The sequence below is a fragment of the Eubalaena glacialis genome, chromosome 10 (genome assembly GCF_028564815.1).
Source record: "Eubalaena glacialis isolate mEubGla1 chromosome 10, mEubGla1.1.hap2.+ XY, whole genome shotgun sequence".
Lineage (NCBI taxonomy): Eukaryota > Metazoa > Chordata > Mammalia > Artiodactyla > Balaenidae > Eubalaena > Eubalaena glacialis.
This window is the reverse complement of record NC_083725.1, coordinates 106,444,860-106,472,619: the sequence shown is the minus strand read 5'-3', so window position 1 is coordinate 106,472,619 and position 27,760 is coordinate 106,444,860. Positions and strand designations below refer to the sequence as shown.

The following is a 27,760-nucleotide window of genomic DNA, read 5'->3' as shown; positions in this document are numbered from 1 at the left end:
GGCCATCCTTGGATCCAGCATCTGCAGCCCACTCTTGGCCCCAGCCTGAGGCAGGGACAACTCCATCCTCGGAGGACCAGGGACTCCAAGTAGGTTCCAAGTCCTCAAGGACATGGTGACCAGGTCTCCTCGGGGCCCCTGGGCTTTGCCAACCTTTCTCCACAATTTTCTTTTGCCTCCTTCTTGCCTAAATCCTTATTACTTCCTTGGCACCAGATCCTGAAGCTGTGAGTTGAGGGCCCAGGTCCCGGGCTGCCAGATCTGGCTGCACCAAGGAGGGGGCCTGGCCCTGGTGTTGCTTTGGTCTCTAGTGCAGACTGCATCCTGGGTTCAGGTGCCCGGGCCCCTGCGGAGAACCCCATGGCGCCCATTCCGGAGTCCAGACGGGCTACATCAGTCCATATTTTTGCCTTCATTTTGTTTTGTTAAAAAAAATAGCTATTTTCCTCTGCCCCATTTCCTGGCCACTCATCATGGCCTCACCTCCTCCCCCGGGGCCAAGAGGGCAGGGGTGAGGGGGAGGGGAGGGCATTGGGTGCTGGGCAGTGGTGGGTGGGGTGAGTCTTCAATCTTCAGGCCACACCCTCTACTGGATGCCCCGGAAGAGGCACATGGCAAAGATCATGGCAAAAAGCTGCAAAGAAAGTAGGAGTTTGCTTGTCAGGCTGGGCTCACAGCCCTCCAGGGGGCTGTCCCTCCCCAACGAGAAGGGGCTGTCTGCTCTGGGACAGGAAGGGGGCTCACCCATCACTCTTAGCACACTCCTGCCGCTGGCACTCCTGACACTGCCCTGGGGGCAAGCCCCTCTTGCCAGTCACTGGTCCCCTTCATGCCGTGTAGTCATGAAAAGAAGGGGGCTTTGGACATGGGTTCAAATCCAGCTCCCTTATTTGCCAGCAGCAAACTTGGGCCAATACTGAGTTCCCTTCTCTGGGCCTGAGTATGTATCAAGAGCCTACCATGTGCCGGGCACGGTTCTAAGTGCTGTCTCAGAAACATTTTCACAGACCAGGAAGTGAGACACAGGGAGGTCAGGTAACCCACCTAAGGTCACACAGCTACAAATGGAGGATCCAGGATTGGAGTCTAGGTATTCTGACTCCAGAGACCATGCTCATAGCCCCTGCACTCGCCTCCTTCCAGCTCACAGGAAGGAGGTGAGGTTGAAGTCTAAGGCAATTAACGATGTAATGAGGCCTGTTATATAGTAGATGCTTAATTAGAAGTTACCAGGATTGTTACTAATAGGCAAGGAAGATGCAGCCCTTCTCCAAACTAGGAGCACAGTCACTGAACACCTGTCTAAGGGCCCTGGGGTAGTGGGGTGTGCAGAGACCCTGACTCAGAGACGCCCATTTCTTCGGACTGGCTGATGCCCCTGTGCCAGCGCTCTTGCAAGTAGGGCAAGGCGCAGTCCCCAGACCACAGGCTCATGGCCGAACCTCCAGGAGGGACAGTGGGGTGGAGGAGGCAAAGCATACGGTAAAGGTCCCCGAATCAGAGCAGGGTTCTGCCTGGCACAGAGGCCACAGCTGGGCTTGTGGGCTGGGTGTGAGGGCAGCAGGCCAGGAACACAGGCATTGCTTAGCGAGCCCCTATTACACGCCAGGCACGTAGTCCCCAGCACCTGTAAGCCCCACCGTGCCCTAGGAGCAGGCTTTTAGCACCATGTTGCAGATAAGGAAACTGTGGCTCGGGCATCCTGTGCGTGGGGAGAGGCAGAGCTGGAAGTTGAACTCTAGAAGCCCATGTTCTTCCTGCAGGGGACCCACACCTGCGTTTTCCCAGGGGGCCTGGTACCGATTTGTGTTTCTTGTTGTTTCCTCCTAGGAGAGGACTTGTTCACCTAGAACAGCGTTGGCATACAGTAGGGGCTCAATCTTTGCTTGACGAATGAATGAGTGAATGACCCCTCCCTCTCCCCATCCTCAATAGTCTCCACAAAACTGCTCTAAGCAGGGCTGTAGGACACAGTAAGAAGCTAAGCAAGGCCATGTTTATGGTGCCAGGTGGCAGGGGGAAGGCTGAGGATAGGGCGGCCTGATTTCATTTCCCGGCTGGCCGAAGACTGGCGGCCCCTTTCTTGAGATGGGCGGGCCTGGGCAAAGCCCTCTGTCCAACCTCCCAGGGCAGCGGGTTTGAGATCCGGGAGAGGGTGGTAGAAGGAAGGGAAGGGGGCAGCTCCGCCCTTTGGCCAAAGCGCCACCTAGTGGTGGCTTCAAGAGTCCGCGGCTGCCTTCCGTTTGAGGGGGCTCAGGGCCCTTCTGTCTTCACCTCTGGGGCTCAACGTGCGCTTGTGAGGTTCACAAGGCCCCGCAGGCCCTGAACACCCCACAGAGAATGGGCCTGATCTAGAAGCACAGGCTGTAGCCCCTCCCTCAAATCAGCTGCGTTGATCCTTCAGTCAGAGTTCACTCTGGACCGTGGGTAGGGGTGAGGGCAGTGACTCTCAGGGCTTGTCCATCCCCACTGCCCGCAGACTTGCTCAGATGTGTCCAGAGTCCCAGGATGACTCGCAGGCAGCAGACAGACACGGCTGGGCTTACCTGCCCATCGTCCCTGCAGTGGGGACCCACTGGGTCCTGGGTTAAGGACATGGAGACAGAGGCAGGCTGGGGGTGCAGGCCATGGGGGATCTGCCTGAGACCCTGTGTAGGTGTCTGTCTTGCTTCTGAGGAGCCACAGAAGCGGGGGCCTTTACTTACCTCGATGGCCAGCACCCCTATGGCGAGGGCTCCAGCCAGGTAGACGTAAGTTTCGAAGGCGTTGAGGATCACCGTGTAACAGCCCTGGGAGGGAAGGACCAGAGGTAAAGCCATAGCCAGGAAGGAGGGACAGAGGTCAAGGGCCAGCCTCAGGACTGGGGTGTGAAGCCTGGGAACTGGCATTTGGCCCCAACGCTCAGGGAGTAGCAGGCCTACCCTGTCACACCGCTGCTGGGACAGTTTGGTGGGGAGGAGCGGGGGAGGCAGGAGGCCCATAAGCTCAGCCACTCAGCAGCAATACACCAAAGACCCTCCTGGCCCTCCAGCCCCTCAGGCGGGGCTGAAAACTGCCGGCCTGACTGCTGCCGAATCAGCCACAGACCCTTTCTTCTTTTTTGATTGGAATATTGGGAAATTTCCAATAAATATCTGGGCTCCTTGCTTCTCTCATAAAATCAGAAGATGCAGCGAGGTAAGCCATCATTTCTACGTGGCAGTACCTGGGGACAGGTGCTCCCTCGGGAACCACAGTCGCCACCATCCCCTATTGTCCCACACCCACCCTCTCTACTCCTTCCCATTACCAGCCTGGCAGCTGGATTTTGCTTCGCAGCCTCTGCTCTAAGGAAACACAGCCCATTCTTCAAGACCCAGCACATACCTCACCTCCTCCAGGCAGCCTTCCAGGACCAGCCCAGCTCTCACAGGGCCCCTTCTAAATGGATTGAATTCCTGGGCTATTACTGCTTTCTCAAGCAGTCCTCAGGATGTACAGACTGAGATAGAGATGAACCCAGTAAGACAGAAAGAGAAAGAGAGGGATGGCATGCGAGCAAAGCCAGGAGCTGCCAGCACGTGACCTCAGCCCCATCCGACCCTGGGTGCCTCACGTCTTGGTCATCTTCATGTCCGTGCTCCTTCCCCCGGCACCATGCTGACCAGAGACTGATGCATGGTAGTTGCCTTGAATGAAATGTATTTTTAAAGGGGGAGAATTTTCTTTCTTTTATGAGAAGCTGCATATTCTTTGGGCCCAGACAGAGGACCTGCAAGGGGAAGAGCCCCCGGGTGGGGGTGGGGATCATGCCTGGTCCCTGTTGGGTGACTCTGGCTGTTTCTGAGCTCTGTTGAGATGATTCTTGGGTGATTCTTAGGTGATTTTTGGGTGTTCACGCCCATTGTCAATCACCCAGAAGCCCCGCCTCATTGGCCGGAAGTGGAAATGACGCCCCATGAGGCTGCGCCCAGGCAGGTGGACAGCAGGACGTGATCTGGGCAGAGTGGCCAGGTGGATGGCATGAGACCCTCCTGCTGGAGGCTGATGGGGGCTGGGCAGGGAAGGCTCCCACAGGCCCCCCTTTGAGCACTCAGCAGCAAATAGGATGTACCCAGATAAACAGACCCCTCCAGCACGATGACCTGGATCCACAGTGCTCTTGGGGCTGATGGTGTGTCAGAATCATCTGGGAGGTGGTTAACAATGCAGATGCCAAGGCCTCACCCCCAAGACTCTGGATCAGGGGGTCTGGTGTGGATCCCAGGAACTACGTCGTGAGCAGATGCCCCAGGTGATTTCTAATGCCTTTGCCATGGCCGGGCTTTGAGACACCACAGTCCCAGCAAGGACGACAAGGAAAGAAGGTCTTTGTTGACCTCGGGCCTTGTCTCAGCAGTGCCACTGGGAGCGCAGCTAAGGGCTGTGTGATCGGAGCCCTAAGGGCGCCCTCCCACAGGCCAGCTGGTCAGGAACCCAGAGTGGCTGGAGGCAACTTCAGAGCTGGCAGGGAAGCCCCATCCGCCTGGCCAGGCCAGGGCCATCCTGGATCTGCCTGCAGACCCGTGTCAGGGCAGAACTCAAACTGCCAACCCCTTTGGTCTGTTTAGCTCTTTTTAAAGCATCAGAACCCCAACACGCAGAGCAATGGGAGCAGAAAGCTGGCCCGCTCGGGAGGGAAGGGAGACAGGGAGGATCCTGGGAGGGATGCTTCTGGCCCCCCGTCATCCCCTCTGGCTGCCACCTGCCTCCCGGGGCCAACGACAGCACCCACTGCTCCACACCACCCCTCTACCCCGACACTGGCTTTGTCGTGCAGTTTGGGGGCCTTCCAGACAAGAAGCACCAATAACCCGGGGAGGAGTGGTGGTTACACCAGCCACTTGCTTATTGGGCGAACTGATAGGCATACCTCGTTTTATTGCATTTCATGGATATCGTGTTTTTCTAGAAATTGAAGGCTTGTGGCAACCCTGCGTTAAGCACGTCTGTTGGTGCCATTTTTCCAACAGTGTTTGCTCACTTCGTGTCTCTGTGTCACATTTTGGTAATTCTCACAGTATTTCAAACTTTTTCATTATTATTAGATGTGTTACAGGAATCTGTGATCAGTGATCTTTGACGTTACTACTACCTCTCGCTGATGGCTCAGGAGATGGTTAGCATTCTTTTTAGCAATAAAGCATTTTTAAATTACGGTATGCACACTGTCTTTTTAGACATAAGGCTATTGCACACTTAATAAAGTGTAGTGTAAACATAACTTTTATAGGCACTGGGAAACCAAAAAATTCGTGTCCCTCTCTTTATCACGGTGGTCTGGAATGGAACCCGCAGTATCTCTGAGGTGGGCCTGTACTTACTTTTTCTAGGCCTCACTTGCCCCATCCAGAAACTGGGGCTATGTAGGCTAACTACTTCATAGGATTGTGTGAGGATAAAATGAGATGCTCCAGACAAAGCACGTTGAACAGTGTTGGCAGGGAGCCAGCCCTCGGTCCCGTTAGGACCATGCTCTCTCTCTCTGTGCCCCTGGGTGGTGGGAAATGTCTGAGTGCGGAGTTGGGTGTGTGGGTTTACCCTCTATGGCCCTGGGGATCTGTGCATGAGACACACACATACACACGCACACACACACACACACACCCTGGGGATCCGTGCATGAGACACACACACACACATACACACACTCACATACACATACACACACACCCTGGGGATCCGTGCACGAGACACACACATACACACACACACACACGCCCTGGGGATTGTGCACGAGACACACACATACACACACACACACACGCCCTGGGGATCCGTGCACGACACACACACACACACACACACACACACACACGCCCTGGGGATCCGTGCACGACACACACACACACACACACACACACACACACACACACACCCCTATACTACAAGGGGACAGGAGGAGCAGTAAATCCCTTCCTGAACTTGAAGTTGATTTTATGTGCCTCACCCGGGCCGGTGGGTGGGAGTTGTCCCCAGAGGGAAGACGTCCCTGCGCCCCTCATCTGCTGTGGATGAGGTACCTGGGGCCTTAACTGCGCATCTGCCCTCTGTTGGGCTGTGGCACCAAAGACCCTTTGGGTCCCTGGGCTGAATCGAGCAGACCAGTTGGCTGATGGAGGCCCTGGTACTGAGACGCCCTCGGAAGGAGCAGTGAGGGCAGGGGGTGAACGGAAGGTGCCGCCAACACCTAGCGAGTGTCCGCCCTGGCCAGAACTCTGCTGTGGCCTCATGTGCTTGTTATGACTTAGTCCCCATTCCAGCCCCTCGGGGAAGAGGAAAGGAGGGAGGGAGCAGCTGACTACTTGCTCATGGTCACACCCAAGGAGGCAGGGAAGCGTATTTACACTGAGGGAAGTCCAAGCTCCCAGGAGCTGCATCAGGAAGCCTCGGTTCTCACTCACCCAGGCGGGGTCCCTGGCTCAGGGCCCGGAGCTGCCTACAGCCCGGGGTATCACTTCTTCCTCACCCTCAGGATGGATGCCCACCCCTTATCCTAACCCTGCCCAGCGAGACGCTGCAGGGGACCATCTCTCCCCAGGCTGCCGCCACAGACTGCGAGTCCCCTAGCTGTGCCGCTGTCGCCAGCACCCAGCCTCCGTCTCTGCAGAGAGAGAACATCCCCCCACCCCTGGTTCCCGACCAGTCGCCCCCCCCCCAACCTAATCTGACAGAGGGCAGCTAGGCCAGAGGTGCCAGCACAAAGGCCACCCACATTTATACGTCCAGCATGGACCTTCCCCCGAGCCCTCTAAGTCCAACTGTCCACTGGCTACCACTGCTTGGAGGTCCCAAAGGTACCTCACACTCAGCTTGCCTCAGACCAGATCTGAGATCTTCCCCCAAACCAGGACCTATGGAGTCACCCTCATCACCGCCTCATCCTGCCTTCCCCAAAGTCGGCCTACCACCATTTTACCTCCTGATTCATCTCTCAGATCCATACACCTCTCTGCGTCTCCACTGCCACCATCCTGGTCTAACCCATCATTGTTTCTCACTGGGACCAGTGTAAAAATCCATCCTGTTCACTCAGGTCCATCTCTAACCCCTGGCCACTGAGCAGCCAGAGTGCCAACATGGCCACAACCCCACGTAGAACTCGACATGGGCTTCTTTGCTTTTCTAGCATCTTTGCCATGGGCCCATCAGCACTGCATGGTCTGGCCCTGCTGATACCCTCGCTTTGAGCTAGTCTTGCCTTATTCACGGTGCTCCAGCCATACTGGCCTTCTTTTGGTTCCCTGGAACACACCATGCTCCCTCCTACCCCAGGGCCTTTGAACAGGCTGTTCTCACTCTCTGGCTGGAGTGCTTTTCCCTCGTCAGGAGGATGAGAGTGTAGCACTTTATGTCTAGGAGAGACACAGCAGCACCCATAGTCACAACCCACCAGGAAGCGGGTGGGGAGCGCTGAGGATAAAGCAGAGAAACAGCGATGCTGTGGGGAGAGAACACTTAAGACCACCCTGACAAGTGGGAAAAATGGATGCTTTCCTCTTGGTGGTCACCATACTGGCCTGGAGTCAAGGTCTAGCAAGATCACCATCTCCTGGTACACCCCCTGATATTTTTTTTCCAGCAGGGGAATACATTCTCGACTTGCCTGGGTGACTATCTTGACCCAGGGAAGGCTGAGGAATGAGCAGGAGAAGCTGCCATGGTGGATTCAACTCATACCAATGGAGGAGCCCGGTTATTCATCATGGATCACCTTTGGGGATTTCCTTATTTCTCTTCATTGGCACTCAGTGATAAACAGGGCTGGTGGACTAACTCAACACCCATAGATGAGTGCACTCTGCCTTAGCTCCTGACAGCCATATGACTGAGTCCTGGCCAGTGAGACAGAAGCAGAAGTCTGATGGGAGTTTCTGGGAAAGAAGCTGGTGCCACCTTCTTCCTGTCTTCAACATGGGTGGGATGTCTGGAGCCATGGCAGCCATTTTGCCACCATGAAGTACTAAGCACAAAGAAAGGCCATAGGGATCACAGAGACTAGGCCTTGATTGACATGATGGAGCCACTGATAAATATGAGAAGCCACTGTCTTCCAGAATTCTTGCCATTTGCTTCAACCCTTTTAGTTTAGATTTTCAGTTACTTGGAATCAAACCTGTTGTTCACTGACTCAAAACTGTGATGAGGATGTGAGGCAAATTCAGAAATGCATCCTGGGCTTCAGGGAAGTGGGCTTTGGAGAAAAATCAAATAGAAATAGTCCCTCAGCAGAGGCTTTTAAAAGGGAAGAATGCTCAGGAGGGATGCTAGTGTCTCAGAAAAGGAATCCCAGAAGTCAATCTCTGGTAATCCTCATGAGAAACAGGGGAAGAGTCATCGTAAAGAACTAATGTAGCCGCACAGGGACCTCTCTGATGAACTTCAATTTCAAAGCCACACCCAGGAGATGGAAGGAGGCATCATAATGGCAGATGAATCCAGAAATGGGAAGCCTGTCAGGATGAAGCCCTAAAAGAACAGGGCCCATGGGAAGCCTCCCTAAACAATTCACAAGGGGCCTTAGGATAGAAGCTTGGCTGTGGGCAGCAGGCAGTCCTAATGGTAGAAGTTTGTTTGTCTTTATCAACCCCCAAGCTGTGCTGGCTGCTCTGCTCCATGGAGTTGTCAGTGGCCCAGGCGCCCTGATGCTCTGACATTCTAGGGGGCCACCCTCCTCTGCAAGGTTTGAGATGGCTGTCACCATGGCTGTCACCAAGATGGCTGTCACCACCAGCCAGGGGTTGGGGGGGAGAAGGAGGGGCAGGCACAGTGCTTCCTCTTAAGGACACGACTCCATTGCACAAATCACCTCTGCCCACCTCCCTTCAGCTAGAACTGGGTCATATGGCTTAGCTGCAAGGGAGGCTGGAAAGGGGGGCTTTACCTGGTGGTCGTGGGGTCTCTAAACCTCCTCTTTCCAAGGAGGAAGCATGAACCGAGCATGGGGGCAGCCAGCAGTCTCTGCCACTGTGTCGGGAATCTGAGGTCCGGAGAGTGTGTCTTGGCCAAGGTGACACAGCTGCTAACAGCCCAGGTCTGCCTGACATCACAGCCTGAAACATCCCCCCACGCCCTGCAGCCTCTCCTCACGGCTGAGACCTAACTCCTGCGGTGTTGCCCCTGCCCCCAGCTCATAGCAGCCTGATTCCAGGACCTGTGTTTCTTTATTTAGGTTTCTTTCCCCCAGTGCAGGGAGGCAGGACCATAAGGGGTAGAGGAATGTGGCTTTGGGGCCTGATGAGTCCTTGGACATGACATGAGCAGGTGCAGGGGATGAGGGTGCTGAGTTCATGAGGCAAAGCTGAGGCTGGAAAGAGTCTCATCAGACAGTCCGGGTCAGGCCGCAGCCCAACTCCCATCCCCCACCCATCCCCCGGGACTCTAAGAGGCCTGACTTGAGCCTCGCCCCCATCCCACCCCAGTCCCTTCTAGCTCATCATCTAGTTTTATTTTCTTTATAGTAAAATTATTATTTTGTGTGAAATTATGACTTACTATGTGTTGGCTGCTTGCTTATCGTCTGCTTCCTCTAACCAGACTGTAAGCCCCGCAGGAGCAGGGGTCTTGTCTGCTGTCCCCTGCTGTGTCCCCTGCACCTGGCACTCTGCCATGAGAGTCTCATCAAAGGCCGAATCAAGTGAGGGCTGTGGGGCTCAGGTCACCCTCATTCTCCACCCACTGCTCTGCCTAGCCTGGTCTCACACATACCCCTGAGGTGTATGGGGACTGGTCAGTGGGAAGGGGGATCAAGATCAAGGGCACTGTCTGCCTCACAGAGGGGGCATAGCAGGGGCCCTTGCAGCCCCCAGAGGTGGCACACACAGGAAGGGAAAGGGCTTCTTCTGAGACTGAGATGAAGTCCTTGGGTTGTGAAAGAAGCCAAGAAGTCTAGGAGCTTCCCAGACCCTGGAGACTAAGGTCAGGGAAACCTTGCTCCCGTGGGATCCGGAGGTGCTCCCACATGGCAAAGGTGAGCTTCCCTCCAAATAAAATGCACAGCTGAGGAGGGGCTCCCACTGTGTAATTCTGTTTCTGGCTCCTGACACCTGCGTTAGCAGAAGCTCAGGGAGTGTTCTACCTGAAACACTGGAAAACTCCTAGTCACCCCTGAACCCCAGCCAAAAGGCCCACTCCTCAATCAGTGCCTGATTGATTATTGATGTCTGTGCAGACACGTGAAAAAGGCGGGCTCTGGAGGCCAGACACTGGCTGCACCGGGCATCAGGGCTCTGAATGCTCACAGCCATTGATGGACTGTCTGACATTCTCATCCTTTCCCCCTTTTGGTTGGATCTCAGGAGCATGCATGGAGCTTTCCTCAGCCCCCGTTCAGGAGTCCCATATCACAGCCAACATTTCCATGGGATTCCCTGAGTGCCTTCAGACCTTCAGGGCCCACACTGTCACCCACCCAGCTCTGGCCACCCAAGCCCCGATGGACAGGCTTCCCCTGCCTGGGGGAGCAGGGCCTGGTACCTGCTTGTTCAGGAACAGGTCCCTTCCCAGGAGGCATTCCTCCCTGCTCAGCAGGACCCCGTCCCGACTCTGGGGTTCTCTCCGGCAGCAGGCCTCCGGCACCTCGTCACTGTCTAAAGCCAGGAGTCGGAAAACTGATGCAAACTTAAAGTCTTCAGGCCCGTTGACCCCGCAGCAACCAAACTAGGAGGAGAGCAAAGAGAAGGGGGGATGGGAGCTGGACCCAGGTATGAGGGTGCAGAGACACACAGCCACTTCAAAGGCCACTGTGAAGCAGCGGGCTGGGGCGGAGTCAAGACCCAGGTGTGGGTTGGCTGCACCTGCTCCTCCTGCGCAACCGTGGGAAAGTCACTCAGCTTCTCTGAGCCTCCAGCGTCCTCATCTGTAAAGTGAGGGTGGTGGTAACCACTCCTACCTCACCGGCACTTAGCACTCAATAAATAGTTGCTATGATTACCATCATCAATGACTGTTACAATTGCTTGAGGACTCAAGACGGGGAGAGCAAACAGGTTTCCTCCTGAGTCTGGACTCTGATGGATGCGCAATGGCTGCCAGCATGCTGTGCGAATGAGGGTTCTGAGGCCCGGTCTGGGCTGGGTGGAGCAGTGCCTGATTGATTACTGATGCCTCTGCAGACACGTGAACAAGGCGGGCTCTGGAGGCCAGACACTGGCTGCACCGGGCATCAGGGCTCTGAATGCTCACAGCATCCCTGGGGCCACTCACCGTGATCATGACGGAGTTCCAGGTGGCAGAGAAGACGTCTGTGTCGTTGTTGCCCTGGTAGTGCTTGGTGAGCTCCTTGGTGAAGAATTCGCGGGTGAGCTGGAGGCAAAGGGAGGGGGCAGGCTGAGATCTACAGCAGCTTGACACCGCTCCCCTCCCTGGCCTCTCCAGTGATCTGCTCCGGGGGAGGGAGGGGGAAGGCCTCAGGGTCCTGGTGCCAGTGATCCTCCTCCTAGGCAGCTAACCTGGGGCAGGCCCTCACCTCCAACCCCAGGACCTGTGGCCTCCCTGCATCGTCAGATCCCCGACATGAAAACGCAGTCTACCCACACGGGCCTCGGCAAGCCTGAGGCCAGGGCCACCTGGGAACCTCCACCGGCCCTGCAGCTCCTCCCAGAGGGAGGGCTGGTCCACAGTGGGGCGCTCGCCCCTCATGCCACCGCCCCCCGCCCCCCGCCCTGAGCTCTTCCTCAGACAGAGCCAAGTGGATGCACTGCGTCCCAGGTCCTGAAGAAGCCACCGTGTGAGAGGTATGACCCTGCTCCCTGCTGCAGGGAAGGGCGGGGACCCGGGTGGTTGGAGCCTCTGTGATAAGATGGTCTATGGGGGCAAGTGGCCCAAATTTCATACTTGCCAGGGCCTTATCCAAGAAGGCCCTGTCCTGTTCTCCTGCATGGCACACATTCTGTGCTGGGGGGACAGCCTCTTTGACTATCCTCAGACTGTCAGATGACTACTGCTGGGCCACAGCTGGGCAAGGTGTGGGATGGAAGATTCTAGAACCAGGTGTGGGGTTGCACCAGATGCTTGGGAAGAGCAGAGACCCTTAAGGGCCCTCTGCCTCTGACCTTCTGGAAAAGCCCTTGCAGGGAGAGGCTCACGGGGGTCTCTCTTTGGGCTGTGGGGCCTTGCTGGGCCGGTGGGTTGTGATTTGGGCTGGAACTACCGGATGAGAGGGCACTGACTCTGTGAGACCCTCTGGGGAGGGAGGGGCTGGCCATGAATGGGGCCGGAGCACGCGGGGCCCAGTACGTACGTTTTCCCTGAAGATGAAGGCCAAGATGGCCGCCGAGAGCTCCGCCAAGAAGATGGTCAGGATGAACAGGAAGAACTGCAGAGAGAAGGGGGCAGGCTCGTGAGCCCCGAGGGCGGGTGGGAAGGCGACAGGTGACCGCTTGCCGAGGCGCCCTTCCATCTGTCACACAACTGACGCAACGTACTGATTCTGAAAGACTGAGGAACTTAACTGCCATAAGCCAGACATTTTTCATGATAAACACACCAACAACACGTCTTAGAGCCAACAGGGTTATCTCTCTCCTGGATCCTGTCTCTTCCGGTCAGAAGGTTTCTGTCACTTTATCCTCATCCCAGGAAGACCCCAGTCATATACCCTCCCTGACTTTTCAGCGCTAACAGTAGCTGCCCCATAGAGGTCCCGAGGTTTCTCCAAACTCCTTGGTCTGAGGACTGCTTTCGGGGAGAGCTTAGGAGGCAGAGTGAGATGATCCGTCCAGGATGCAGACATGAAACATCTCCTAGACCTGCCAAAGGCTTTGTTTTGTTTTTTTCAATGTCCAAACCCAAGGAGAGACCCTGGCTTAAACAGATCAGCCAGCACAAGGCATGCATTGTTCACTCCTTAGCCACAGGGGCGGGGGGCGGGGGGGAGGTCTCGCCAGGTTCAAGCCCATGGTCTCTGGTCTCATAGAGGCTTGCTTGGCATCAGAACCCGACACCTGTCCCACGGTCTCTTTTCTGTTTAGCCCCCATTTCCACAGGGGAGGAAACAAGCCAGAGAAGGAGAATAACTTTCCCTTCCAAAGGTGTGCAGCTCAAAATTTTGAGACCAAATCCTGTCCTCTTAATCCAGCTCCTTTCAGAGCACCACGCTACCCCCTCTCTCTCTCTGTTGAAGAGCACAGTTTAGGGCTAGCCGGGCAGTGGCTCTTCTGAACCCTGGGGCTCTGGTTCCAGCAGGTCAGGGGCAGCCTTACTATAGTCAGCTGTGTGGGGTGACCTTGGACTGAGGTTGGGAGGCAGAGCTCCCTAACCAGAAAGGAGAGTGACAGAGGGACACCTGCATCCCGGGCAGGCTGCCCCTGGCCACGATGCCCATCCCATCCCCCTCTGCTTCCACGAGCTGGTCCTTGGGCTAAGAGGTATGTTCCCCACCTCTGCAGCCTCTCATCCCTGTGACAGTGATGGAGGGCCCTGGCAGGGCTCCTGGCATCTCCATTTGTCTGGTGACAGACGGTCATCCGGTTCTCTTTCACATGGCCTCCACGGAGCCCCGCCCCGCCCTCTGCCCTCTCGGTGGAGTTGCTGGCAGTCCTCAGGCTGGCAAAGAGCGGCCTCAGAAATGGTTTCCACCCCAGCGACGCAACTGAGCTGTCTCTGCCTATCAACCTCGGCTTAGACAGTTATAAACTATGGATGAGACAGAACTCGTGAACTCTGCGTGCCCATCACTCTGGGAGCCTGTGTGCGCTTTCCAGGGGACTTAGCACCGTGTCAGTGAAAGGATGCAGGTGAAGCGCTGTGCACGAGGCTGGCACGATGTGAGCACGGCTCAGATGGTGGCTCAGAACCAAGAGGAAGCATGGCCTTCCTGAAGACAAGGGCTGGCGTGGGCGATCTCTGGAAAAATAACAATAGCTACAATCTATGGGGTGCTTAACACCTAAGCACTGTGGCTGTTACATGGGTGATTTCATTGAACCCTCTGGGCAGCCTGGAGTAGCAGCTGCTGTTATCAACAACACCTCTGTTTTACTGATGGGGAAACTGGAACCCTGAGAGGGTAGAACTTGACCAAGCTGGCCCAGATGGGATAAACACAGGAACTCTGATTCCAGAACACAGCCTCCTAACACCATGTTATCCTGGAACCCAGAAGAGCCTCCAAGTCTTAAGACTTTCAGATGGCCTGCAGGGTCTCTTGTGGATCGACACCAATCCTTTTGCTTTCACATTTATCAAATGCTTATATGTGCCAGGAACAGAGTTAAGCAAGATGCACATTTTCTTACTGAACCCTGATCACAACACTATGGCTGGGAAGGAGGTATTATTATCTTCATTTTACATATGAGGAACCTGAAGTTCAGAGAGGTTAAGTAACTGACCCCAGGTCACACAGCCAGGAAGTGGCAGAGCAGGGATTAGAACAAGGTTTTTCTGACTCCAAAGCACATGTTCTTACCCACACCTCTGAGACTACCTCCTCTCTGTTCCTTCATTCTAGGGCTGTTTATTGAGCACTTACACTGTGCCAGGTACTGTGCTAGGTACTGGTAAACAAATACACCTAAGGCAGATGTGGTCCCCATCTTCATGGAGTTTCCATTGAGCCAAGGTTCATGATTCATGAAATGAAATTCATGAGATGAAAAACATAAGATTCATGAGATGAAATTAAAGAATGAACCTGGTAACTCATTGATGGGGAAAGCGAGCCTCCCCAGAGGAGGGGGGTCTGCAGATCTCCTGGCCATTGCTCCTGCCTGGAGCAGGTCTCCCCAAGCATGGGGACTGAGGGGTGACATGAGTGTGTGAGTTTAAGTCACCTGAAGGAAAGTGCAGGGCTTTGGGGCCAACATCAGTAACACTGTCACTTCTGCTAACTTCTCCGGCATGAAATAATTTCCTCCTGCTTGACAGGGTTACTACTGGTTATTTGGAGGGGTTCCTCCTGGACCTGGCCACAGGGCTGATGCTTCCTGGGGCTTCCCCTAACCAGGGCCTTTCCCAGGGTTTGTTTGCCTTGAGTTAATCTGACCTCATCCCATTTGCCTAAGGACACATTTGCCAGTAATTCCTGAACATCAAATTTATCACACTTTGCTTAGGCTCAGAAAATTAATCAAGGGGTAAAAACTGCTATTTTGCCTACTTGTGAGCATTTCCAGACTTTTCTAACCCATCTGCCTACAGCATGTCAGCTTTTAGTTCTCATTTCTAATAATATTTACCAAATTTACATACTTCATGAACAATTCAGCTCATTTATCACTTTTAAATTACACTCGTCTCTTTTTGCTGTTCTCTTTTCCAATTTAGCATGTCTTGGTTATAAAATATTTTAAAAATGTGAATCTTTCAAAAAATGGGTTAAAAACATTCCTTGAACTAGTTATAGGTAAGCAACTAGGAAAAAAGGGATGCCACACAATCTCACCAATAGGCTGAAATTGTTCCATGGTACGTGCAAATGCTGTAAAATTGATCAACAGGAGTGTCTGGAAAATGTGTTTTTAGAAGAGTTGATTGTTAGCTGACATTAGACTCATTGTCCCCAGGGCTAAGGGTCACTGGGACCCCTTGGGGTTTAGCCTCAGAGCGAGGCAGAGGGGTGCCCAGCTAACTCCTATCCCCAGGCCTCCTCTCTCTGCAAGCCTTTAAGCCACAGTTCCAGAGGTGACTAAAGTCACTCTCTCTTGGCTTCTCTCAAGATAAGTCTTCCCTCCTTCCCTGAAGGGCAAGGAGGTGGCTCAGACTTCTTAAAAGGATGCAGTTGCCGGGAGGGGTGAGGCCTGGGGCCCCTCTTCAGCTGGAACCACCATACAGCTGAGTCCAGGTTGGAAGAGAAAGCGGTTCTTCCTATTTTTCATGAATCTTTCTGAAAACCTTCCAGAAGCTGTGGTGGCCCTAGAAACACACAAGCATGCATACCGTACACACATACAACACATAGGTACAGGCACACACATGGAGGCCCTGACATATTTTGCACGTAATTTTGGGTAGGTTTTGGACCACTTGAGTCCATTCCAGGTTAGGAGACTCTGGATCAGCCCTGGTCTGAGAGACAGCAGACCTGAGTCCAAGACTCCCCTGGCTTTGACCTGCACTGTGACCTCAGGGTCATGTGTGTTAGGGTTCTGAGAGAGAGAGGGGAGGGGAGGGGATGGGGAGAGAGGGGAGGGGAGGAGAAGGGGGAAAGGAAGCAGGGGAAGTAAAGAAAGACAGAGGCAGGGAGAGGGGGCAGAGGCAGGCGGGGGAGTGGGGGGTGGTCCAGGAGAAGGAGAAGGAAAGGCAGCAGGCACAGAAACCAAGAGATCAAGAGAAAGGCAGAGATAGAGAGACAGGAAGACAGAGGCAGAGAAGGAGCGAGAAAAGAAAGGGAGAAACAGACACAATGAGACTGAAGAGACAAAAGGGAGGAAGGAGGCAGAAGAGGGGATGGGAAGGGGTGACTTTAAGGTTCGGTGGGCACACCGGCCACAGCCGGGACTCAACTCTCAGGGGATTTGGAGCAAACCTCCTCCTCCCCCGGGGTCTCAGCCTTCTCCCCTAAGCACTGGGGAGAGCGATGTCTTGTCCAGCTGGCAGGCTCTGAGGGAGCCACTTAGCTGGAGAGGGCTTGCGAGGCCTCCAGCCTGCTCCTGGCCCAGACCCCCAGCCCAGCTTCCTGTCTTGGCTTCAGGGATGAGCCCATTAACGTTGGATGAGCCCTGGGGGTGGGCAAAATGCAGGGTGGGCAGAGAAGGGATGTAGGAAGGGAGCTCTGGTGTGTCCTGGGACCCATACTCAGCTCCTTTCAAAGTCCCCAGCTCCCCAAGCCCAGACTTTTCCCTGCACCGTCGGACACTGTACAGAGCTCTCCACCAGGGGGCGCCCTTGGGTTCTTTGTTTCTCTCCAGGTGGAAAGCTTGCACTGCTGCCCAAGGCCAGAGGGACCCAGGGCGCCTGTGTCACACACATCACAGCTGATTTCACGTTCTCTCTGTGACACGAATGGGGAGTCTACAGTCTGTTCTAATCTGGGGAGGAGACATTTGTGCCAGATCTCTGCCTCCCAAAGCCACTGGTGCCGGCTCATAGGCAGGAGTGGACAGACGCCTTGCAAGCCCACGTCACTGACCAGCCCACGTCTCCTTATCACTTAACCCCCGACCCACCCAGCTGCTCACCCATGAGGAGCGTCTGCAAGCTGGCCCATCCACGCACACGCTTTTCTAAGCTGGGCTGTTTTTAACCTACCCTCCAACAGGACTGCGCTCTACCCGGATTTCCTAGCCCCGGGGGCACGGGACCTCGTAGGAGAGGAAGCCCCATCACCAAGGCTAGGGAAGTAAGCAGAGGCCCAAAGGGCCACAGCCCATGTGAACACAGAAGACCAGAGAAACAGGACATCCACCGCTTGTCTTGTTTGGCTCCAACCTATAGCTGAGCTGGTTTGCCCCTCACTTAACGAGAAGACACTAAAGCTCAGAGAGGTTAAGAAACTAGACCGGAGTCACATAATTAGTTACAAGACAAGAGCAGAGCGCACTGCCCAGCTCTGCCCAGCTCATCCTCGTGGGCTCGCCTGCCTCTCACCAGCCTGTCCGCCAGGGAGGGGACAGCCACTCGGCCCCTGATGCATCTATAGCACCTAGTGAACTACGTGGCTTGTAATAGCGGGTCAAGGACTGTTTATTTAATGAATAAAGGCCCTTCAGAGGTCATATCATTTCTATTCTAGAAGTGGAAATGCGAAAGCTGAATGATTTATCTGATAGCTATCTTACCTCTTTTACCACAGAGTTAATATATATTCGAGGTCTTATAAGCAAGTAGAAAGCATCACGAGTCAACGTTCTCAGCTGACCCTGCCTTGGAGAAGCCTGGCTGTCCAGACCTGGAGGCCAAGGCCACTGCCCACCTGGGAGCGGCTCACCCACACGTCAGGCACGGGTCCACGCGCAGATGCATATAGGAAGGGCCGGTGGTCCTCCGGCTCCTGGAGGACGGCCTACTTGGCTCAGACCTCAGTGTGAGTCCCCCGTAGTGTGGACACAGGGCCCCCAACGCCCAGCCCGGGGCACCCATGGGTGGGGTGGAGGATGGGGTACTCACCAACAGCAGCAGACACTTGTTCTCCCGGACGGCCCCGCAGCAGCCCAGGAAGCCGAGCAGAAAAAGCAGGCCCCCCATGGCCAAGAGGATGTAGGCGCCCGTGATGAGCAGGGGGTTGGCGGCCACGATCTCCCGGAAGCCGGTGGGGTCCACCATGACCCAGATGCCGATGCCCAGCAGGCAGGCCCCACCCAGCTGCTCCCCGGGGCCAGTCAGGAGAGGGGAGAAGAAACAGGCAGACACGGAGGTTAGACACTCAACACACACACGCCATTTCCCCGAGCGAGGCCCTGGGGCGGGGGCGCTGAGTGCCCGGTGGACGGGGCAGAAACTCCATTTGCTGCTCGAGTCAATGTCCTGGCAGCGTTTTCCTCTGCTCTGAATTCCCCTACTTACCCTGACCTGTGGTGTGTCACGCAACCTCCAGATCCAGTCTCTGACCCACGCCCCGCCTCGGGCTGCTGAGAACCATGTCCTGTAGAGTTTATCTGCCACTTTTATATTCCCCTTAAATGTTAGAGCTGCTGGGTGACGAGGTCATTCAGTCCAACCTTCTGATTCCACACTGAGCCCCAGAGGGGACCAACGAACTCACCGAAGGTCACACAGCAAGTTCATGGCAGAGCCAGGGCTGAACCCCAGGCCTCCCTGACTCCAGCCCCAAGGACCCTCACCAAATCCATGAACATGCTCTGACACCTATGCTGGGAAAACACAGACAAAAGCCATCTTCTTTGTCCTCAACAGGAGCTCTCAGTTGGGTTGGGGTCACCACTCTCACATCACATTCTTTTTATGTCTTCATCTTCATGGCCCTCGTCTCCATGCCTTACTTATCTTTGGAGAGAGGCAGCTTAGTCCAGAGAAAGGGCTGTGCCACTTATTAGCTGTGTGACCTTGGGTAAGTGGCTTAACTTCTCTGAACCTTGGCTTCCCCATGGTTAAAAGAAGATACTGTTTCCCACCTCCCAAGGTGGCCCTGAATAAGAAGAAAGGACAGAACGGACGTGAAGGTGCTTATCAGGGTTCAATAAACATCCGTTCCATTGGTCTTGGGCACAGACCAGTATTGGAAACAGACTTGTTGCAGGAGAAACCATTTGGCATCATCAGATTTTAAAGGCTGGGAAGTGTTTGAAATCCCCGTGTTGTGGGAGGACCTGAGGAACGACAGAAAACCGCTGAGCTTTGGCTTGGCTGAGGGGTCTGTAAGCTGGGGGAAGAGCTGGATGGTTTGGGGCAAGAGGTGATATTTTCAGGTGCGGTGGTGGGAGGGGGGAGGCAGAGAGGCTTGAGGGACCCAGGGACAGCCAATGACAGAATCTACATTTTTGCCATCTGCTGTGCGATGCCTTTCTCCTTGGTCTCCCCACAAACCTCCAGGGAAACCTTCTCATAGCTGTTGGAGGTTTGGGGGCTTAATAATTGTGTGCTGAGTTCTGCTTCACGGGCGGGGCTCAGGCATGAGCTGGGCGGCCCAGGATGACTCAGCCCCATTTCACCTAGGGACACTGGGGTCGCCCAGGGCCACCCAGCTTGGAAGTTGGATCTAGAATTCAAGTCTGTGGGGCTCCCTGCTCTTCAGGATTAGGGGCAGGGGAGGGAATCCAGGAGAGTTGCTGAAATGTACAAAAAATAGATGGTGACAGACAGACCGACAGAGTCAGTCTTGACCAGAAGAGGCCTCTCTTTCCTAGTGACCCTGCCCTGGGGGACATTAGTAGATGTTTACTCATCGAGGTCTTGGCTGCACTAAGGTCAAAGGTTGAGGTGGGGTCACGCGATGAGCATGGCTCTGCTCCTGGGAGAGGCCATGGGTCTGAGCAGAGCAGGTGGGCTGTGCTACAGGGTGCTGGGCTGGCCACCTGAGCCCCCAGGGCCTCTGTCCTTTCACGCATAGAATCCATAGGTTGGATGGGGATGGAGCCGACACATTCCAGGCACTTCCTAAACTAATCTTGCTTCATTTGCAAAAAACCTGTTGAGGGAGGAGATTAAAGGATGGAGATACTGAGGTTCAGAGGGGTGAAATGTGTTTCAGATCACGTAGCTGGAGAGATGCAGAGCTGGGCTTTGAACCCAGGTCTCTTGGTCCCAGAGAGGTTTCAGATTTCATCAGGTGGCTCCGTCAGCTCCGCCCATCCAGCTCCGATGTCGATGTCCGTAACTGCTGCCCTCTGATCACCCCCATCCTCCTTCCCCACCCACCCCCTGCCCCAGCAACTCCCTACCAGAGGTCAGATTTCAAGACAGTAGCCAGGACTAAGGCCCCTATCTTTTCTTTTCTAGAGTAGCTGAAGCATCATCCCAGGGGCTGTGCAAAACGTCTCTCCTGTGATGGTGGGCTCTAGGAGTGGGGTGGGCACTGCTGGGGGCCTCCCCGCCGTGAGCCCCCAGCTGGGCAGGTAGAGCTGCTTCTAGCACTGGCCCCTGTTCCTGTTCCTGGGCCTCAGCCCCACGTGACTTTCAAGCAGCAGTCAGTCCTGCCCACCCCGAAGAGGCCTGGGGAGACCCCGGGCATGTTCCAGGAATACTTACAAATATGAAGAAATTGAATACAAACATCAGATACTTCATGCAGCTCAGACAGTCGCCTTCCATGGTGCTCCCCCTACAAAACAGCAAGGCCCTCTCAGTCTTCCCACTGGGGGACCCCATCCAAAAAGAACTCCTGCCCCTCCCTCCTCTCCTCCTCCTTGGGGTGTCCCGGTGGCCAGCCTGCCCTTGTAGCCAATGGGGGAAGAGGGCAGCTGACAACAACCTCCTTATCACAGGGCTGGTGCTTTGCCCTGTGAGGCCAGAGTTAGGAGTGAGAACTCGAGAGCCAGCCTGCCTGGGTTCAAGCCCTGTCTCTACCGTTCATTTGCTGTGTGGTCTTGGGCAAATTACTCCACCTCTCTGAGTCTTGCTCTCTCCAACTTGAAAATGGAGATTAAAAACAGAAGCTTCCTCCCTAGCAGTGTTGGGAGGATTAACTGAAATAATGCAGAAATATGCTTAGCAGGTACTCAGTGTGGCAGGTGCTCAGAGGTGTGACATCATGATGTTACTTGATTGCAGACATGAGCCTCCTATTTGGTAGATGAGACACTAAGGCTCAGGGCTTTGAGGGACTTGCTAAGGTCCTAGAGCAGGATCAGAACCCAGGCCCGACAAACTACCTACCACCCCACATACCCTCCAACTCGAAGGACCTGTCCAGTGAGGAGGGGTGTTGCAGGGAAAGAGCTGCAGGCACCTCCTGGGGCCCCAAGCCACCAGATGCTCCCCCGCCCTAACTACCTCTATCGTGAGACCTACAGCATCTCACCTCCCTCTGGAGTCTCCCCGTCCCTACCTAAGCGTATGCTCATGGTAGCGGATCACTGAATACAATTCTATTCAACAAACATTTATTGTGCAACGACTGGATGCCAGGCACTGGGGCTTGAAAACAAGATGTAGCCCTCCCCCATGCCCGGGGGAAGCAGACGGCATCTGCTATCGCAAGTCATCCCTCAAGGTGCACAAGTCACGGTCATATTCAATATACAATGTTCAATATTTCTACACTTTCTTCCTGACGGCCCTGGGGAGAGGATGGGCAGACCCAGGAGGACCTACTCCTTCCCTTGTTCCAGGCCCCATCCTCCCAGCAGCCAGTGGAGGGCTGAGATTCAGTGGGGACCCACGGGTATGGCGGGCCTGTTTAGCTAGCATCTCTTGGTCCATTCCACGCGCACCAGTTGTTAGACCATTATCCTTGATGGTGGGTCATCCTTGTCTCTTCATCATGCCCAAGCCCAGGCTCTCTTCCTCCAGAACAGGTCCCCACACCAAGCCACCAGCCCTCCTCTATCTCCTCCATCTCTCACCTTCTAGAAGCAGCAACTAACCTGCATCTAAACATGGCAGTTCCAACCATGGGCTCTGAAGTCAGACATACCTGGGCTCCAATCCTGGCTCGTCACACCTCTCTACCTCTGTGTCTTTGGTAAGTGACTTAACGTCTTGGGCCGCAGTTTCTTCATCTGAAAGTGGGCACTTAGGACCTGCATCGTGGCGTGTTGTGAGGATTAAATGAGACGTCCTATGTCAGGGCTCCCCACGGCACCTGGCTCAGAGTGGGGTGAACAGCTCTTACTAGGAACACACCTAACTTTACAGTCATAGGTGACTCACTGGGCTATCATTGCCCATGAGATCAGGACCCCAGGGCAAAGACTTGCACCCTAGGCACTGCATGTTGACCCCCTCTCCCTTGGGCACTTGGCTGATGCAACTCCATACATCTGCTGAGACCCTGTCGTCCTTGGAAATGGGGAAGAGGACAGGAAAGAACATTCATTGAGTGCCGACTCTTTGCCAGCTCCATGAAGTGACTGTCCTGAATCTTTCAACAACCGCATGAGGCAGGAAGCACTGTGCCCATTTTACAGATGAGGACACTGAGCCTCAGGGAGGTGAAGGTGCCCAATATCCTGGAGCTTGTAAGCATGCCCCTCAGCTCACTCCAGATCCTGGGCTCCACCTGGTCCAGGGACCACTGTTCAGGCAAACAGCAGGGCAGAAGGAACACTGGACTGGGAGTCTGGAGCCCCAAGCTCCAGCTCTGCAAGTCACTTCCTCTCTCTGGCCTCAGTGTCTTCATCTGCAAAATGATGGAGGTGGAGTTTGATGGGCTGTCAGTTCCTGCCATCAGGCTCTGACTTGGGTGGGTTTTTAGAGGGCAGGAGGGGCGGCCCTAGTGAGATGCTGAGAAGTCTGCAAGGGGCCAGGCTCTGGGGCCCCCTCCTCTGCCTACCCAGGCAAAGCTGTTCTCCAGGGTCAGATCCGGCTTCAGCTGGCTCTGGCTCTTTGGCATTTAAGGGGCATAATAAATATGGCAGCTCATAAACGGGCTACCTGTATTTATTATGTACCACATTCATTAGAGATTACATCTAATGGGTGGCTTATGGAGTGCTGGGCTCCCAGACGAGTGCAATAAAAGGGGATGTGTCTCCTGGGAAGAGCCTCTGACAACCTCAAAGGTGAAGCAGGTAGAGAAAGAGATGATGTGAGCTGGAGGGTGGATGGAGACAGGGAAGCCCAGGCGTCAGCTCCAGGGCAGGGTGCAGGGTGGACAGAGGGCTTTGGAGCCTGACAGAGCAGCACATCCCAGTTGCTTAGCTGGTGGCCTGGGGCAAGTTCTTGAACTGCATACATCCGAGTTTCCCTTTCTTTAAAATTAGTATAAAAAGATAATCCCTTTCTCATAATGTATGTAAAACACTGAGAACAGAGCTTGGTACATGGTAGCTGATAACAGCAACAGCGAGTAGCAGCTGGCTGCCCTTGAGTTCTTGCTATGTGCCAAGGAACACGCACAATCTCATTGAATCCTCGTAAGGCTCCTGGATGTACGTAATGTCATTTCCCTTTTGTCAGGCGAGGGAATTGAGCTTCAGAGAGATGGAATCACTTGTCTTAGGTCACACAGCATAGAAGTGCCTGAACCAGGATTTGAACCCATGTCTGTCTTAATCTGGAGCCACAACTCTTAATCATCATTTTCAATGAATGCTAATTCCCTCGTCCCATTCATCCATTTTCCTCCAAAATTCAGGCCCGTCTTCACACCTCCTATGCCATTTTATTTCCCAGTGGCCAGAAGACACGGCCTCCTGCGTCATCGCCCACGGCCAGGCTAAAATCAAAAGACCAACAACTGCCAGCTCCACCAGCCACAGGGCCTCCTGAATGTGGGGACACACCTCCACGGCCAATTGGCCAGACAAAAGTGACAGACACATGGCACCGCCAATCGCTGCCTGGATCTGGGTGTTAGCTCCACCCACCCACGGAGCCTTCTGGACGCTAAGCCCATCACCACGCAGTGCCCTAATTTACTTCTAAGGAGAGTAGAACATAGTCTCTGGAAGGCGGATTGAGAAGAAACTGCAGACCATGGAGGTACAAAGGCTTGGCTGTTCCTCAAAAAAGATGTTCGAAAGGCACTTATGAAGGAGACAGAGGGGGCGGATCTCTGCTAAATGGAAAGGCCATGCCCTCCCTGGGGCCGGGGGTGAAAGGCCCACTGAGGTTTCCCCATTCCACGGAGCCCACAGGGTCCCGGAGGGGAGGGTGGCAGTGACGGTGGGGCTGCAGGGTCACACGGGTCCTGGCTCCACCACCTTCTAGCCCCGGGGCCAGTGGACAAATCACGTAAGCTCCCCGGGCCTTTGCTTTCGTGTCTGCAGAATGGGGCCAGGAATGCTGACCTGCTCAGGAAATCAGAGGACTCAGGATTAACTGATAAATCACGTATGTAGGGCTTCTCATGCCAGGGCTGACACACGGCGGTGCGTCCCCTTCCCTCCTTGCCCTGCTCTCTCAGACCCTGAGAGGGGAGGACTCTGTTCCGGAGGATTTCTGCTCAGGGAGGAGGCGTGTGGTCAGTGGTTTTCATACTGGGTTCCCCGAGGCTAGCAATCTCCCAAAGCCGTTTTCAGGATTTCAAGTAACACCTCAGAAAGCATCACCTCCCCACCGGCTGGCTCAAGGGGCAAGTGTCTTGGGTTTTGGAGCCATTAAACCACCCCAGGGTGGGAACCCTATTTGTCATGTTGTTCAGAAGCTCTAACTGCTAGGTATGTATGACGCGGCAGTACATGAACTAGGGAGAAAGATATACTTCGTAAATGATGACTTGGTAAAGGCAGTGCTGTTTGACCGATAAAATCCTTTAAATCTTGAGGCCCAGAGAGATGAAATGCAGGAGTCAGCATCACAGGCAAACTTGCCCTCGTGTGAATTCAAATCCCACAGGCGCAGGGAAAGCATGCTGGGAATGCAGTTCAGGTGCTGTGGGTCCAGCTGCCCTTCCATGTGGGTGCCTGCCCCAGGGTGAGCCTGGGTGGGAGCCGTGGACTTGCTGCCATGGCTCTCATGGTCTCAAGACACCTGTGCCCTTCACAGCACCCGCCCCCCGCCCCTGGCCTCTGAGGGTTGGTGCTTACAGATGGGTGCTTTAACATTCAACGTGACCCCAGATGCCACTGACTGTTTCATGTGTAACAAAGCCAGGTGTTTAAGGCCTTTAAGGGGAACTTTTACGTGACACTACTGTTTGTGTAAGCACTGATTTAGAATCCAGCCCTTGTATAACTTATGTCGCCAGCATTTCAATAAAAGAAGTTCTTGGCCATGAAAAGGTAGGGCAGCACTGATCTGGCCCAACACCCTCACCATGGAAATGAGAAAACCAAGCCTGTGAAAGGGAAGGGGAGAGTGGCCAAGTTACAAAACCAATTAGTGAGGGATCTGGGCCTGGAGCCCTGTGTCTTGAAGCCCAGGCCATTGCCCGGTAGCTACTCTCCACACTCAATATTTTACTTATTTATTTTGGTAGCACACACCTTCCCTTGTTAGAATGTATGCTTAGAAAGGCATGGACTTGCTTTGTTCACTGCCATATTCTTAGTGTCCAGAGTAGTGCCTGGCACATGTGGGTCCTCAATTCCTATGTCTGAATGAATGAATAAATGCAGGAAGAGTGGGAAAAGAGAAAACAGACACAGAACAGTAGAGACTCAGCAAATCAGAGAAACAAAGTCAGAAAGAGAGGGAAAGATGGAGAAAGACTGAAGGAGAGAGACAGGGAAAGAGACAGAAGAAGAGATACGGGAAGGGACAGACAGACAGACTGAGAAAGGTCTGCTGGGGAGACAGGATGGTATCAGGGGATGGCACAGGGGTGCACAGGGACGGGGAGGGGGGAGCAATTGCTGACTTGTCACCTGGGCAGTTCTTCTGATGTCAGCAGGACAGTCTCTTGGTCAGAGGGGTTCCTGTATATTTCCTTTATTGGCCCAGCTTGTCCTGTAAGAGAAAATTTTCAGTTACTCTAGGAAGCCAATAAGGAGCAGCCACATTCAAGAAGCTGTTTATGAACACCCGACCCCCCTTCGGACACGCACATTCTGGGCCAGTGTCTTGCTGATCTGGGCCCATTAGCGCTAATGAAAAGCTCTCAGCACCTGGGGCACTCCAGCTGGGGAGGCCCGCACTCCATGCCCGCCTTCTGCCCAGATGGTAGCTCCCGGGTGCCCTTGTTGGGGCCGCATGGGGAACCACATCTTCAAGAGACTTGTGGTTTCTGGCACGGGCTTCAGCTCTGCTGACGTGCTACTGCATGTGGCTGATGAACTGGGAGGAGAGGGTGGGTATGGTGGCCTGTACAACTGGATGCCACCTGGATGCCACCTGGATGCTACCTGGGCATCTGCACTGATGCCTCAGCAGAGAGAGTGCTGGCAGAGCGCCGTAAATCAAACACCCTCCCCAGAAACTCTGACTCCCAGGGGAGAGAAATCTGATGCTGGAAAGGGTTCCTTAGGCTTTGCATAAGGATTTGCCAGAAGGCTCCTTTCCTCATTTCCACTGCCAGCTCCCAGCAGTGGAAATGAGGGTGTGATTTCAGCAGTCAAACGGGCCCAGATGGAGACTCCTGTCCTATCACATGTGCGGGGAATTCCATAGCCGGCTCCTGCTCGAACACTGGGCTAGAGGACATTTCCAGGGAAAATCTGAGGCCCGGGGGAGCTTGGGCTGCAGTGGGCCTTCCCATGGGCAGGAAGGGGGAATTTCTGCGTCTTGGGTACCTGTTCAGATTTCTTCCCATTCTCATCAGTGGTGGGGATGAGGGGCGGTAGGTGAAAGATTCCTCTCTCTCCCTCCCTACATCCCTCCATCCCTCCACCCATCTGCTCAGCAACTCCTACCGTGCGCTGGGTGCTGTGTTAGGAAATGGAGATACAAACAAGCACGAACTCAACACTTGGGTGGCAGTGGGGGTAGGAGATTGGGGGAGGCAAGGGAAGGGATGACAATAGGGCTGGGGACCCACAGGAAGGAGGACAAACTCTCCACTGGTGTAACTCTACTGGGGGCAGTTAGGGAGTTTTCACCGGGAAGGGGATGGTGGAGGGGAATAAATTTTGAGGGAATGTAGAGGTGGGGATGGGCAGAGGTGGGGAAAGGCAGGAGAAGGGGCCCTCCTGAGAGCTCTCTGAGGCCCCAGGAACTGGTACCCCACTCCTGTTTAGCCTAAACATACACACGTGGCAAGTTCTTCAACTGCCTGCCTCGGTATCTGCTGTATGGCTTTGGGCTATATGCTTACATGCATGAGCTCATTAAATGCCAAGAACAACCCTAGGAAGTAGATATCATACCGTCACCTCCATTTTACAATGGGGAAACCGAGACCTGGAGAAGGAAGTGACTTGTCCAGCATCACACAGCTAGTAAGTGATGGACCAAGAATCCACACCCAGCAGTCAGAATCAAAACTAGCTTTCATGGAAAGGGCTGCATTCACTCATATGATTATGGTGAATCCTCAAGACAGATCTGCAAGGTGGACTATTGCCCCATTTTATGGAAGGAAACTGAGGCTTAACTGTGGCAAAGCTGTTGCATCCTCCTGAGATTCGAGGCTCTTTCTAAAACTCCAGGCAAGATGTTAGAAAAACTGTGTTGGGGGCCAGGAGGGGGGAAGAGGGCAGAAGCCCAGCCCCATCTGAACAGTGACAGATCCCCTGAAATTGATCCCGGGGGTGTGGGGAAGGGAGGACACTGTCACTACCAGGCAGGACACTGCCACCTGGGTGGACATCTGGGGGGAGAAGCCCCCGGGGTCTAGGCAAGGCCCAAGGAGCTCTGGGCTGGA

The 27,760-nt window shown here is 54.4% G+C and overlaps 1 protein-coding gene across 4 annotated transcripts in view; it reads right to left on the bottom strand.

The window, feature by feature from the left end:
- Window positions 1–393: 393 nt before the first annotated feature.
- The window catches only part of TSPAN18 (tetraspanin 18), a 181,799-nt gene continuing 154,432 nt past the window's right edge, over window positions 394–27,760 (bottom strand). For 3 of the 4 annotated variants that reach the window (XM_061201611.1, XM_061201610.1, XM_061201612.1), the window contains 8 exons: window positions 25,827–25,908; window positions 20,605–20,677; window positions 18,067–18,261; window positions 12,260–12,334; window positions 11,224–11,322; window positions 10,495–10,677; window positions 2,706–2,789; window positions 1,562–2,582 (listed from right to left, as the gene is read on the bottom strand). In XM_061201611.1, coding sequence (XP_061057594.1) covers window positions 2,412–2,582; window positions 2,706–2,789; window positions 10,495–10,677; window positions 11,224–11,322; window positions 12,260–12,334; window positions 18,067–18,261; window positions 20,605–20,667 — 870 coding nt within the window. In that variant the 5' untranslated portion in view covers window positions 20,668–20,677; window positions 25,827–25,908 and the 3' untranslated portion in view covers window positions 1,562–2,411. Of the gene's footprint in view, window positions 635–1,561; window positions 2,583–2,705; window positions 2,790–10,494; window positions 10,678–11,223; window positions 11,323–12,259; window positions 12,335–18,066; window positions 18,262–20,604; window positions 20,678–25,826; window positions 25,909–27,760 lie in introns of those variants that run through there. The other variant, XM_061201613.1, reaches the window with a different exon arrangement.